General features: G+C 41.3%; 1 protein-coding gene across 1 annotated transcript in view; it reads left to right on the top strand.

Annotated features, from left to right (window-relative positions):
- The first annotated feature begins 1,249 nt into the window (after window positions 1-1,249).
- myo18b (myosin XVIIIB) overlaps window positions 1,250-15,565 on the top strand; it is a 76,514-nt gene continuing 62,198 nt past the window's right edge. Inside the window, exons 1-5 of the mRNA XM_033646636.2 lie at window positions 1,250-1,405; window positions 5,253-5,386; window positions 9,575-9,727; window positions 11,063-11,431; window positions 12,524-12,587. Coding sequence (XP_033502527.2) covers window positions 5,348-5,386; window positions 9,575-9,727; window positions 11,063-11,431; window positions 12,524-12,587 — 625 coding nt within the window. The 5' untranslated portion in view covers window positions 1,250-1,405; window positions 5,253-5,347. The remainder of the gene's footprint in view (window positions 1,406-5,252; window positions 5,387-9,574; window positions 9,728-11,062; window positions 11,432-12,523; window positions 12,588-15,565) is intronic.

Here is a 15,565-nt window from a genome sequence, read left to right as displayed (position 1 = left end):
TGTTTATGAAGCCCTGACCTCACCTGAGCTGTGTGGGGTTACACGCCAATAAACATCCCAAACACAGAAAATAACAAGAAAATAAAAAAATACAGGCAGATGGCAGAGTCTTTGTAGATAAATACACCACTACACACTGAGAGTGGCTCATAGGAGCTGATTCTGTAGGAGTCCATATGTTGTCTTTTGTAATATCCTGCATAATAAAACTTTAAAATACTGCAAATCATTTGTGTGAAAACCAGTGGTGTAAGGTAGTTGTGACGGGCCCTAGTGTGCCCTATTTTACCAACAGTGTCTCTTACTGCAGCTTTTATGTTGTATCGTCTTGCAGGTGTGCCCAGTTTGTTAGTCTTGAGAGATTTTGCTCCTGAACTATCTACTGTAAATCATATCATCTCATTAAATGATTAAACAGGGACCTGATATTGGACACCAGCACACATATTACCCAGCAATCATAAAACTACAAAACAAAATAGGAAATTATTATTTTAATAAATTTTATACTATTTAAAAAAACAGAAAACCATGCTGGAGATGCCTCTTTGACGGCACATGCAGAAAATCACACCATTTTGATTTACTGGGATTTCTTCTTTTAACGCGGCCGTATTTCCAGATGGCGACCGGGCCCCTCCACCCCAGGGGCCCCAGTGAAGCTGCACTGATAAACATTTATTTGTAGAGTTGTTGTCCCCCCCCCCCCCCCTTGTCACAGAAACCCAGGAGGCTCCTCCTCCTTCTCACCTCGGTCCCTCAGCTGGGGCCGTCAGTCAGAGTGGACAGCTGATGTGGCGCAGAGCCACACATGTGCACTCGTGTCGGGAACAGCCGGCGTCCATTATCACCCCCCTCCCCCTTACATTCACACACAATAAAAACAAGCCGTAGATGTTGTAGATAATACTCGAAACAACAGTTTTTATATCATAATACATTTGTTTACATTTATGTGCACTACCTGTTTTTATCTTTTTCAGTTATTGAGCTGTATATCAGTGTGTATCTTGTCTTGTATCTTGTTTGCACCTCATATTCTTTCCTATTCTCCAGGGAAACACCACTCTGTGTACAGCTGGGTGACAATAAAATCTGAACTTCTTATTTCTTCTGGTATCAAACAGTTCACCAAACAGGGTCGTATCCTTGTCCTCCCCCTCCTGTGCCTGCAGATATTTATAGAGGCCTCGTCTGTCAGCCCTGCCGTGTTGCTTATCACTGTGTGGGATTGGCTGCAGACCCCCGTGTGTCACTCTATTTCTGACTCCACTGCTGCATGCCCCTCTCAGTCTGTCCTGCCCAGTGTGTGTTACCGTGGTGGTGTTTGTGTGACAGTGGGGCTCTCAGGATTTGTCATTAACCGTCTGGATCTTTTGCCCGCTTTCTTTGCCGGTTTCCGAAGGTATGCCACTGTGTGTTGAGTGTGTCCGACGTACACAGACAATTAGAGATAATGACATTCTCCAGGTTGTATTTATAGATGATTTGAGCCGAGAGAGACAGAGTGAGGCCCTGACCGGGGCCTTGTGTGACACACAAGCTGGGGTGTGATATGTGATTTGACTTTGGCTTCAGACAGAATACAACACCAGCTCCAGACTCCAGTCACTGGAAGACTGGTTTTTATGGTTGGCTCTGTTCTTTTTATTGTTTCTGTCTCTGGTGGCTCATTAGGAGGACACTTCTAGAGACTCCTCATGGGTCATAAATGTGTCCATTCATGTGTGGGATCTACAGTTTAACACAAGTACATGTTGGATGTTAAAGAAGTGGAGTTTAGGGTGTCACCTGGTGCATAAAAATGTGTGGTTTTACCCTGACTGGCACGCTGCCTCGTCCTGTTGATCTGTGGGGTTGTTTACAGGGACAGACACAACCAGTTGCCTAATGTGGAGCCCACAGGCAGAGACGTTGGGGGGGGGGTGTTTCTCCTGTATGACCCAGATTTAAATGCAGTTTACTGGGTTCAAAGTGAGATACATGCCACTGAAATGACACAAATACCTAATCGAAGGGCCCGAGCCCACCTCCCATGAATAGACGAGAAAGCTGAAAATACTGGAGTGGAACATGAGAAGCGGAGAAATAAACAGGGATCAAAGTGTGTGAACAGTGCGGTTGGAAACTGTGTCGTGTTTGACAAAAATAAATATGTTTATATCGCACTTTGTGACAGACGATAAAAACAGAAGAAAAAACACTCATGGGAGATATAAAATACATATTAGATCATTTGAATATGTCAATGAAAGCAGATCTTTTAGAAGAGGACACTGATGCAGCTTGTTTGATTTCCAATTGACGTCAATATAAAGTCAGATCTGAAGGCGATTGGAAGGAGGCCAGAACAGAAGAAGAAATATGGTAACATTTACTAGTGCTTGTGAGTACTCTGAGTACTCTGGCAGCAGTATGTTGTACAAGCTGGATTGATTTACAGGGCGCTGAATAATAAGTTGGTCTAAGTGGCTGAAAACAAACTCATAACTAAGAGTTTTTCTGTAAATTGAAATGAAAGAAAAGATTTAATCCTCTCAAGATGTATGTATTCAGTATGGAAGTTTAATTCAGAATCAAAAATTAACTCTAGATTTCTGGCCTCTTGCTGATCAAGTATTTCTATAAGGTAAGGTAAAGTCAGGTAAGGTAAGGTAAAATAAGATAAAGTATGGTAAGATATGGTAAGGTTATAAGGTAGGGTAAGATAAGATAAGGTTATAGGGTAGGGTAAGATTAGACAAGACAAGATAAGATAAGATAGGGTAAGACAAGATAAGGTTATAAGGTAGGGTAAGATAAGACAAGACAAGATATGACAAGATAAGATAGGGTAAGATAAGATAAGGTTATAAGGTAGGGTAAGATAAGACAAGACAAGATATGACAAGATAAGACAAGACAAGATAGGGTAAGATAGGGTAAGACAAGATATGACAAGATAAGATAGGGTAAGATAAGATAAGGTTATAAGGTAGGGTAAGATAAGACAAAACAAGATAAGATAAGATAGGGTAAGACAAGATAAGGTTATAAGGTAGGGTAAGATAAGACAAAACAAGATAAGATAAGATAGGGTAAGACAAGATAAGGTTATAAGGTAGGGTAAGATAAGACAAAACAAGATAAGATAAGATAGGGTAAAATAAGACAAGACAAGATAAGATAAGATAAGGTTATAAGGTAGGGTAAGATAAGACAAAACAAGATAAGATAAGATAGGGTAAGACAAGATAAGGTTATAAGGTAGGGTAAGATAAGACAAGACAATATATGACAAGACAAGATAAGATAGGGTAAGACAAGATAAGGTTATAAGGTAGGGTAAGATAAGACAAGACAAGATATGACAAGACAAGATAAGATAGGGTAAGACAAGATAAGGTTATAAGGTAGGGTAAGATAAGACAAAACAAGATAAGATAAGATAGGGTAAGACAAGATAAGGTTATAAGGTAGGGTAAGATAAGACAAAACAAGATAAGATAAGATAGGGTAAAATAAGACAAGACAAGATAAGATAAGATAAGGTTATAAGGTAGGGTAAGATAAGACAAAACAAGATAAGATAAGATAGGGTAAGACAAGATAAGGTTATAAGGTAGGGTAAGATAAGACAAGACAATATATGACAAGACAAGATAAGATAGGGTAAGACAAGATAAGGTTATAAGGTAGGGTAAGATAAGACAAGACAAGATATGACAAGACAAGATAAGATAGGGTAAGACAAGATAAGGTTATAAGGTAGGGTAAGATAAGACAAAACAAGATAAGATAAGATAGGGTAAGACAAGATAAGGTTATAAGGTAGGGTAAGATAAGACAAAACAAGATAGGGTAAGATAAGACAAGACAAGATATGACAAGACAAGATAAGATAGGGTAAGACAAGATAAGGTTATAAGGTAGGGTAAGATAAGACAAGACAAGATATGACAAGACAAGATAAGATAGGGTAAGACAAGATAAGGTTATAAGGTAGGGTAAGATAAGACAAAACAAGATAAGATAAGATAGGGTAAGACAAGATAAGGTTATAAGGTAGGGTAAGATAAGACAAGACAAGATAGGGTAAGATAAGACAAGACAAGATATGACAAGACAAGATAAGATAGGGTAAGACAAGATAAGGTTATAAGGTAGGGTAAGATAAGACAAGACAAGATAAGATAAGATAGGGTAAGACAAGATAGGATTATAAGGTAGGGTAAGATAAGACAAGATGTGACAAGATAAGATAAGATAGGGTTACATAATATAGGATTATAAGGTAGGGTATGATAAGACAAGACAAGATATGACAAGACAAGATAAGATAAGACAGGGTTAGATAAGATAAGATTATTAGGTAGGATATGACAAGACAAGATAAGATAGGGTAACATAAGATAAGGTTATAAGACAGGGTAAGATAAGATAAGATTATTAGGTAGGATATGACAAGACAAGATAAGATAGGGTAACATAAGATAAGGTTATAAGACAGGGTAAGATAAGATAAAGTAGGGTAAGATTAGATAAGATTAGATAAAACAAGATAAGATAAGGTTATAAGACAGGGTAAGATAAGATAAAATAGGGTAAGATTAGATAAAACAAGATAAGATAAGGTTGTGAGGTAAGGTAAGACATGACAAGAAAAGGCAAGACAAGATAATCCATTATTTGTCCCACAATGGGGACATTTTCAACATTGCAGCAGCAGAGGGACAGAGTGCAAACAGGAAGTATCAGTAGAAAAAAATAAAATACACAGCAATATGAAAATATGTAACATAAGTTGTAGTATTGCACGTAACTGGCCAATGCGAAAATTTGAAAATGTCCCTTTCTAGAGTCAGTGTTTGGTTTGTCCTTTCCGGGCTACTGTAGAAACAAAGTGGTGTAACATGGCGATCACCATAGACGTGGACCTGCTCCCTGTGTAGATATAAACGGCTCATTCTAAGGTAACGAAAACACAGTGATTCTTCTTTTCAGGTGATTATACACTAAAGAAAAAAGACGGTTTCTTAAAGAATAATGACGCCTGGACACTGGAGTCGCTGAGACACGTCTCAGTGATGGAAAACGTGTGTGTGTGTGTGTGTGTGTGTGTGTGTGCTGACTTCTGACTGATCTGAGGGAATGAAATGTTTTAAATCTCAAAGTTGAAAGTCACGTTTGACACTTGTCATCGTCTTCACGGCGGCTGAAGCTTCACACTTGTGTCACTTTCCTCATTTTCAACTGCCTCTCTTCTTCGTCAGGTTGTTTGTCTTTCCCTGCGAACACACACACACCCACCGCCACTCTGACATCACATCTGGCTGTAACCCACCTCCCACAACCCCCTGTGGAAACCATGGCACTGTCTTCACGCTTAAAACTGTGGGAGCAGAAGGGAGGTGCAGGGATGCTGCATGCTGCGTTAATTGGACATCTAATGTATAATCTTGACTGCATGTATGTGTGTGTGTGTGTGTGTGTGTGTGTGTGGAGCATTGATTACATGGTGAGTGGCCCCTCTGTTCTAACCCTGAATCATCCTGCCGTGTCACTGCATGTTAGTCATGCAGCATGTTTAGTGTACGAGTCTGAGCTTTTTACAGCTGCATGGTGTCATCTGTGGCATGGAGCTGGCACGAGCTGGTATTTGTGTCGATGTTCAATATTTTTGTACAATCAGTAAGAAAAGTAATTTTCACAAGGACAAATGTGAGGTACGACTTTAAGGGAAATATTGTAATTGTACTTAACTTTGAAACCTGAGCAAATTGGCTCGATTTTTACCAAAAACATTGAAAGAAGGCAAGGAAGGCGACCAGGAACGAGACTAAAAACATTACAGCTCTCAATACCACATGGAGGGCTCAAATTCCCAAACTTAAGTTTTTTTTCAGGGGGCTGCACAGTTAAACCCTTAAACAACATGGATTCGGGATCTTTCCTGTACACATTTGCTCACTACCCCCTCCCATAAGGATGCAGTGTTTAGAAAGTGGGCAGAACATGGACTCACAAATCTACACCAACTCTGTCATGAAGGCAGCTTTAAGGCATCTGAAGAGTTAAGGGAGGAATTTGTGCTTCCTAAAACAGACTTCTCTAGATATTTACAATTAAAGGATTTTCTATAAACAATAAGACTGGAATACAGTTTTGGAGCCCACCCCAATTGAGGAGTTCTTGATAAAAGTACAAACAGGAAGTAGGGGCAAGAAAGTTGTAGATCATAACTCTTGACGATACACGACAGATAAAAAGGAGATGGGAAATGGGTTCAGACATACCACAGGACAAATGGGAGGAAGTATGTACTGGTGCACACTAGGTGACCAACTCAAATACTTGGAGAGAGTTCGGTTGGGAAGTGGTAATGAGATTTCTTCACATTCAGATAAGATGTAGTCATGAGAAGCTACACCTACGACAAATGGGAGGAGGTATGTATTGGCGCACACTCGGTAACCAACTCAAATACTTGGATACTTTGAGGGAGTTCGGTTGGAAGGTGGTAATGAGATTTTTTCACATTCAGATGAGATGTAGTCATGAGAAACTACAGCTAGGACAAATGGGAGGAAGTATGTACTGGCGCACACTTGGTAACCAACTCAAATATTTGAAGGGAGTTCAGTTGGAAGGTGGTTATGAGATTTTTTTCACATTCAGACACAGTAAATGGGAGGAAGTATGTATTGGTGCACACTTGGTAACCAACTCAAATACTTGGAGGGAGTTCGGTTGGAAGGTGGTTATGAGATTTTTCAGACACCCAAAGTAGTGGCTAAAACGGGCTCAACATACTCAAATAAATGTTGGAGAAACTATGGTACACAATTTGGCAACCATACCCACATATTTTGGGCATGCACTAAGTTAAGTACATTTTGGGAAAAGATTTTTGAGGCACTTAAGAAAATATCTTCTCAAAAAAGATTCAATTGTAGCAGTATAGAGTCTAACATTGATGGGAGAGCAATAAAGTTCAATTTTAGGACTTTCACCCTCATCTTTATTTGGGTCAAATGTTGTATATTTGTACTTCTCTGGGCCTCAAACATGAAACCATGAGAGAAGTTTAGAAGTGCTTGTAGGCGTATTTTTCAACTCCACTCTGAGTAGAGGATCTGAATACTTCCTCCACCACGATTTTAAACTGTGCTGGGACTCTGAAACCCTGGAATGTGCTCTCATGAAATTCTGAAACAGATGAACAAAAGTTCATGGCATGTTTTAAAAAACCGCTACCATGGCAGGCACATTTTCTCTGGTTAGTCATCCAATATGCAGAATGATAAAAGCCTTTTCAAGCACACTTGAGCGGATCCTGGTCTAAATTTGGCATTAGGCATGTAGTGTAGTCAAAGTATAAAGCTGCATAAAATGAAATTATTTAAGAAAAGAACAAAGATCTCAAATTTGTTCTTAGTTATTCCAGAACTTTTCTGTGAGGAGGAAAATGATAATAACTTAACCATGAGTGTTATAAATAGTCTTTTCCTCACTTGGATCCTCACAAAGTTTCTCATGACTACATCTCGTCTGAATGTGAAACAGCTGTCCTACTGACCTTTGTGATATTCCCTATTGTGTCAGCAGGTAATATCTATTAATTAAATGTCAGGCCTCTGGTCGCCTCCCTGTTTGGCACTTCTGGTTCCCTCATGAAGCTTGTCTCAGCCGCTGACTCACAGTTCCTCTTAAAGATGGAAAACTTTATATTAAATCATAAATTATTCTCAAGTGTGAAAAGTTTAGGGAGGTTAAAGACGACAGGATGTGAAGGTGAGAGATCTGACTTCTTGGTACAGCGCAGTCGCCAGAAGAAAATGTTGGCATTGTACGTTTCTGCAAACCACAAATACTGTACATAACATTTGCAAGTCTCATTCATATCATATCAGTGTTTCTAAAGTGACATAGTCTATGAGCTGACTTTGTCATCTGGAGGTGGAGGAGATGGTGGATGATGTGACAGCTAGAGATGGCTGTCAGGCTCCAGACCACTGTTCTAGACCAACAAAAAACAAAACTGTTTGTTTTTTACTGAGACATTGCTGTGTTTCCTGGCAAGATAGCAGTACAACCAGCAGTCGTTTTTTTAGTGAGATGTTGCTGATTTCTTGCCGGGATAGTGCAACAAAAGCGGTTGTTTAATACTGAGACATTGCTGCATTTTCTGTCAGGATAGTGCCGTGAAAAGAAGTTGTTTTTTACCCAGATGTTGCTGCGTTTCCTGCTGGGATGGCGGCAAAAAAGTGGTTGTTTTGTACAGAGACATCGCTGCGTTTTCCGCTGGGATAGTGGCACAAAAGAGGTTGTTTATTACTGAGACATCGCTGCATTTTCTGTTTAGATAGTGCCATGAAAAATGTTTTTATTTTACAGCGACATCGCTGCATTTCCTGCGGGGATATGCCATAAAAAGAGATTGTTTTTTACCTAGACGTCGCTGTATTTCCAGAAGGGATAGTGCCATGAAAAGTGGTTGTTTTTCCCAGATGTCGCTGTTTTTTCCTGCCAGGATAACACCACGAAAAGAGGTTTTTCTTTTTTTAGACATTGCTGCATTTCCTGCCAGATTAGTGGCACAAACAGCAGTTTTCTTACAGAGATGTTGCTGCGTTTCTGGCGGGGATGGTGGTACAAAAAGTGGTTGTTTTTAAACAGACACGCTGCATTTTCTTCCGGTGCAGTGCCACGAAAAGTGATTGTTTTTCAGCTAAACATCACTGCTTTTCCTGCTGGGATGGCAGCACAAACAGTGATTGTTCTTTACCCAGATGTCACTGCGATTCCTGCCAGGATAGTGCTTCAAAAAGCGGATGTTTTTTACCGAGACATTGCTGCATTTCCAGCCAGGATAGAGGCGCAAAAAATGTGACATCGCTGCATTTCCTGGGTTAGTGTTTGGTTGCTGTTTACTGAGACATTGCTACGTTTCCGGCGGGGATAGTGCTGCCAAAATTAGGTATTTGTGCCTAAACCTAACCACACATTAACCGCTTTGTTGAAATGTAAAGTTTCAATGTATCAGCTACATAAAAACATGCAAATATAACATATCTTTGGTTTGCAGAAATTTACAATACCAATAATTTTTTCTGGTGACTGGGTTGAATAGTGATATCTGAGGTGACCTGGGCCAAACCTTTGTTCTAACCATTCTTACGAGCAAATGCAGTGAATGTGCAGAATCAGAGGGATGGTCTAGTGAACCATTTGGCCTTCATTTAAAGGGTCTGTTCCCCCAAATTACAAAATACCATATTTTTTTGTATTATCTCAGGTGGTATCGAGCCTTGCAGATAGTTTCATGTCCAGGTTTTTAGACATTTGTCTCTGGTAGAAATGAAACCACTGATTTATTTTGTCAAAATGTTTGAGGAAAACAACATTGTGCATAATATAATTGGGTTAACCTGTAATGTGGCATGCATGTGTGCAGAGGGAAAACCTGCATGTACAGTTTCCATCATTCTACAAAAAATACCATCATCCCAGCATGCTGTATGAATCCAGTGTTCTGTTTATCCACATCACACAATGACTTTGTGTCTGCTATGATCAATCAATCAATCTACAGATAAAGGAGGAGAAGACGCCGGTGGTTGCGGCCGAACCTCCTCCACCTCTGACAGCTGTGCCGGGCGGCTTCCTCAAACAGCTGGTCAGAAGCTCCGAGAAGGAGACCAAACAGAAAGAGCCGGAGAGCAAAGAAAAAGAAGAGCTGAGAGCAGTGAGGGATCTTACATTCGTTTCAAGGGATAGTTTGATGTTTTGGGATGGGAAGACTGATGCCACTCTCATGTCTGTGCGCTCAATATATAAGTGGAAAAAGGAGAAAAGCTTTTTTTAATCTGTATAAAAGTGTAAAAATGCAAAGTTGTGGTTTTCTGATTGAATATTTCTGTTAGCCAATGGGAAGAGAGTTCCAGGTATGAGGTGCTTTAGCAGCTTTGGTTTTCTTTATTAAGCCAGAGTGAAAGCATTTAAATTGGAAATACATGTTGATTGCACAATGTAATGGCTAGAGAATATTGACACTGTCTGCATTTACATTGCGAGAAAGTGACTGCCCCAAGAAAGGGAGTTCAAGTATCTCAGGGTCTTGTTCGCGAGTGAGAATGGAGCGTGAGATTTGGTGCGGCATCTGCAGTGATGCAGGAGCTGTGCTCAACTGTCATGGTGAAGAGGGAGCTGAGCCGGAAAGCAAAGCTTTTGGTTTACTGGTCCATCTACGTCCCAACCCTCACCTATGGTCATGAGCTCTGGGTAGTGACCGAAAGAATGAAGTCGCGGATACAAGCAGCTGAAATGAGTTTCCTCCGTGGGGTGGCTGGGCTCAGCCTTAGAGATAGGGTGAGGAGCTTGCAGTAAATCCACTGCTCCTTCACGTCGAGGGGGGTCGGTTGAGGTGGTTCAGGCATCTGATCAGGATGGCAACTGGGTGCCTCTCGTTTGAGGTGTTTGGGGCACGTCACGTCCCACTGGTGGGAGGCCCCAGGGCAGACCCAGAACACGCTGGAGGGATTACACCCATTGGCTCACAGACCTGGGGACATGAGCTCTGCAGCTGGACCCTTTTCTTCTATCTCGGCGGAGACTTCCTGCAAAGACTTTAGCAACCCTCCATAAAACCACAACTTGATTTTACACATTAGTTCTTGAGTGGCTCAATCAAACAAGATATAACTTGTCAAGCAGTGAGCTTTGAATTTCCTGGAAATTGTTTTTGTAACATTCAGACAGAGCCAAGCTTGCTGATGCTAAGCTAAGCTAACCTGTAAGTGTTTCCTTTCCCTTCAGATAGTATTCCCTGCACTGGGGTTGTAGTCAGGGAAAGGTTAAGTTGAGGTAAAGCAATGCAGATCACAACATCAGGGTTAGGGAACAGGATACTTTGGGTTCAGGCTAAGTCAATGTTGATGGGGAGCGTAGCTTCATATTTATCGTTCAGACCTCAGAGTGGTATCAATCTTCTCGTCTAACACTCCATAAGAAAGCAAATAAATGTTGTACTATTCCATAAATTCCCCCTCTTATGTTTCCTCTTACGTTTCCTCCCCTATAGCCAAGCAAACTGAGCAACAACCTCGTGCAACAGTTCCTCCTCCCAGATCAGACTCCTCCGATCCTCGAGGCAGAGATGGCTCTGCGGGCCGAGCACCTGATCAACAGCAGCAAACAGACGGATGGCCGATCGTCGTCTCAGAGGCTCATTATGTCTCCTAAGCCCAGCAACAAACAGGAAGTAACACCAGAGCCACCGAAGCAGCAACAGGACATAAGGTCAGAGAAGAACAAGATGAAGAAGCCAGAGGAGGAGAGGATAGAGGAGGTGCAACAGGTGGAGAGGAAGGAGAAAGGGATGGAGGAGAGGCAGGAGCCAGAGGGAAGGCAGGCAGACACAACTATAACAGAGAATGAGAACAGGAGAGAGGTAAGTTTGTTATGTGGGAATAATTAGAGAGTTTGTCACTGTTTAATTAATTAAATGTTTAATTATTAAAAAGCATTTAGACAGAGTGATTAAATTTACATTTAGTGGCTTTAGAGCATCATTTCAATTATTCTGATGGCTTAAATTTAAAATTGCAGCTATGAGTGATGTTGATCTTCTCTTCTAACTCTCTCCAAGCATACATCCCAAAATGTCCAATTATTCCTTTACTTTTTCCAACAAATACTGACCATGACCCAACACCTGGACAAAACAAACCAGACAAAACTGACTAAGTGAATGAACAGAGCTGATACAATTATGAAATTAATAAAAAAATTAAAATAATGGGACAAATCAATAAACATAAAAAAGCATAACTAAAATCCAAATACAACAAAAGTGGTGCAGCAAAAATATTTTTTTTAAAGGATAAGGCACCAGACTCATTTTTTAACATTCAGTTCGATCATTCAGTTCAAATTTAAATTTTAATTATTTTAATTCCATTTCCTGATATTCCTGCCGCCTCCTGCTTCAACATTTACAGTTTACAATTTGTGATTACTTTAATTTGGAGACTGCTTTTTTAAATTTAAAAACGGAGTCACAGGAGTGCCGGATAAATCTGTAAAAGAATTAAAAATAAATAAATAAATAAATAAATTATTAGAATTTTTCAAAAAATATTTTTAAACTTATTTGTTCATGTATACATTTATTTATATATTTTTAAATATATATATTAATTTATGTTTTGTAAATAAATTACTTAGCTTTTTTCTGTATTTTTTTTTTTTTTTTTTACATTTTTTAAATTTGTATTTTATTTTTTGTCATTTATTTATTTTTGTCCCTTTAATTTTCCTTATTATTTTCCCTTTTATTTTTGCTTTTTCCTATTGCTTTTACTATCCCTTGAAGGGACTGCCTTTGGGCCTTTTAGTCATGTTTTAGTCCAAATTAATTTATATTCGTTTATTAAATGTTTGCAAATAAACACTGGACATATTGATAAGAATTCAGGTGGCTCTCTCCAGACAGACGAAATGACATTTATCATGTCATATCATATCTCTGTTTGTCCTTCAGGTGAGAGATGTTTGGTACGAAGCTGGAACTGTGTGGTACGTTCACAAGGATGGTTACACCCTTGGTAAGATATAGAAACACACACACACACACACACACACACACACACACACACACATTTTTGTTTTGTTCATCAAACATCAGAAAACATAGAAAAATCCGGCAAAAGATTTTTTTTCCCACACACAAGTTGAGACAAACCTCTCATGAATGAGACAGTAAATAATTGATCACAGGTGAGTCAGCTTGACGGTTCAGGTCAGTAGAGTAGACAACGTTATGTGACTCATACTTCTTCACGCTTCACACTTCTTGGACTGACATGAAACTCTGGTGGTTTAACCATCAGTGCAAAAGATGCTGAAAGAAATACCCTCTTTGCTAAAAGTATGAAGATTCTGTTTAAAACCAGAGTTTTTGTTGAGAAATATCTGATCAGAGAGCGTTCAGTTCTGTTGTGTTGCTGCATAAGTCAATGTTTTGTTCTGTTGTGCCGAATTTACTGAACAAACTCAGTAAATACAGCACCGTGTTTTGTTCACAAATTAGACAGAACAAACATTTGATATTCACATACAGCTCTGATTCATATCTCTGACTGTCTCTTCTCTCTCGCAATGGCAGCTGAGGCTCATGGGTGTTGTGGTATCTTAACCTCTTCTTTAATAAAATGAATGACGAAACATGATTTCTCAGAAACTAAGTTGGGATAATCCTGTATTTTGACCATGTTGGTGACAGATTTGCAACCCAGTCGCCAGAATAAATCTTAGCATTGTATGTTTCTGCAAACCTTGGATATGTTACATATGCATGTCTTTTTGTAGTGGACGTGTTGAATAACTCTGTGGTTAATATGTGGTTAGAATTAGGCACAAAAACCACTTGGTTATGGTTCAGAAAAGATCATGTTCTGGCTTAAAATTCCTGGTGTTAGGGGCACAATCCTGGATGAACAAGCAGCAACCTCCAAAGCTGAAAAACAAAGCCAATGCGGAAATGCCAAAAACTGCAGTTCCTCTAATGGCCACTTGAGGCTGGCTCCAAGAGCAAGTCAATCTCCATAGACCTCCATGTTAAAATGCCCAATTTTACAGCAGAAATAAACATGTTTACAGCCTGGTACGAAAAACAGGTTTGATTTCTGTAGTTAATTTTAACATTCATGACAACTGTATGGAGGCTGAATTTTTATATTATTCACCTCTTTAAATTTTCGTACTCGTACTCGTCGTCCTCCGCTTATCCGGGTCCGGGTTGCGGGGGCAGCAGCCTCAGCAAAGAAGCCTCAGACAGTCCTCTCCCCAACCACTTCCGTCAGCTCCTCCGAGGGAACCTCGAGGCGTTCCCAGGCCAGCCGGGTGATGTAATCCCTCCAGTGTGTCCTGGGGCGGCCCCGAGGTCTCCTCCCGGTTGGACATGCCCAAAACACCTCCCAAGGGAGGCGTCCGGAAGGCATCCTTACCAGATGCCCGAACCACCTCAACTGGCTCCTCTCGATGTGGAGGAGCAGCGGCTCTACTCCGAGTCCCTCCTGGATGTCAGAGCTCCTCACCCTATCTCTAAGGCTGAGCCCAGCCACCCTGCGGAGGAAACTCATTTCGGCCGCTTGTACTCGTGATCTCGTTCTTTCGGTCACTACCCAGAGCTCGTGACCATAGGTGAGGGTTGGAACGTAGATCGACCAGTAAATCAAGAGCTTCACTTTCTGGCTGAGCTCCCTCTTCACCACACAGACCAGTTAAGCGCCTGCATCACTGCTGACGCCGCCCCAATCCGCCTGTCAATCTCCCGCTCCATCCTACCCTCACTCGTGAACAAGATCCCGAGATACTTAAACTCCTCCACCTGAGGCAGGACCTCCCCCCCGACCCAGAGTGGGCAATCCACCCTTTTCCGGCTGAGGACCATGGCCTCAGACTTGGAGGTGCTGATTCTCATCCCAGCCGCTCCTCCGAGAACCGTCACCTCATCGTGGTGGAAGAGATTGAGTGCCCTAATGACCCTAGGAGCTATGCTGTCGGGGGCATTTTGCCCCTGGTAGGGTTTCCCATGGCAGATTGGTTCTGGGCGAAGGGTGAGATGTAGAACGATTCAAAAGACCCTTCATGATGGACAACAACAGGAGAATGTGTACCCGGCCGGGAGGGTTACCGGGGCCCCGCCCTGGAGCCAGGCCTGGGGTTGGGGCCCGTGGTCGAGCACCTGGTGGCCGGGCCTTCACCCATGAGGTCTGGCCGGGCCCAGCCCGAACTGGCTACATGGGCTCATCCCCCTGCAGGCCCATCACCCACAGAGGGATCCAGAAGGGAGTGGTGCATTGTGGATCGGGCAGCAGACCAAGGCGGGGGCCTTGGCAGCCCGATCCTCGGCTACGGAAGTTGGCTCTTGGGACTCTTTACATTTTATTAAGGCCTAAAGTTACGCATATTTAAGGGCGGGGCCGCTTAAGTGACAGGCTGTGTGCGAGGCATCGTTATAGGCTGTAAGTCAAATCCACCCCTCGTTCCTCCACAGTTCCACCCTCTTGTCCAAATATGGTCACCTCTGGCTCCAAAAATCCAAGATGGCGACAGCTGAAATTACGAACTTGGTCACTTTTGGCACCCACTTCCTGGTCACTTTGGAAACGTTGGTATGATACATATGGCGATTGGGCTGAAGATTTGTCAACCAACAAATCAGTAGAGATCATTTATATATTAGCCTAATCTATTTTGAAACGGATAAATGTGGAGGTGTTGAAAGGGCTGAGTGGAAGAGACAAAATCCACATGGAGATCGTCTCTCTTGTTCAGGACATAATGTGTGTGGATTAGTGGAGTCCTCTGATAATCCACACACAATCTCCGGTAATCTTTCAGCCTGTTTTATTACCTACATATCATATTACATATTAGTTACAGCAGAGTCAATATGTGACTCCTGATGCTGCTCCAGATCCATCTGCTCCCTTTATCCATCCATCCATCTTACTGCACTGTAATAATCCCATTAGACCTTCATATGGCCAAACAGACCTCTGACCTTTGACCTTTTACA

This window comes from Epinephelus lanceolatus, chromosome 19, assembly GCF_041903045.1.
Source record: "Epinephelus lanceolatus isolate andai-2023 chromosome 19, ASM4190304v1, whole genome shotgun sequence".
NCBI classification, from domain to species: Eukaryota; Metazoa; Chordata; class Actinopteri; order Perciformes; family Serranidae; genus Epinephelus; species Epinephelus lanceolatus.
The sequence above is the reverse complement of the archived record's forward strand: the minus strand, read 5'-3'. Positions and strand labels throughout refer to the sequence as shown.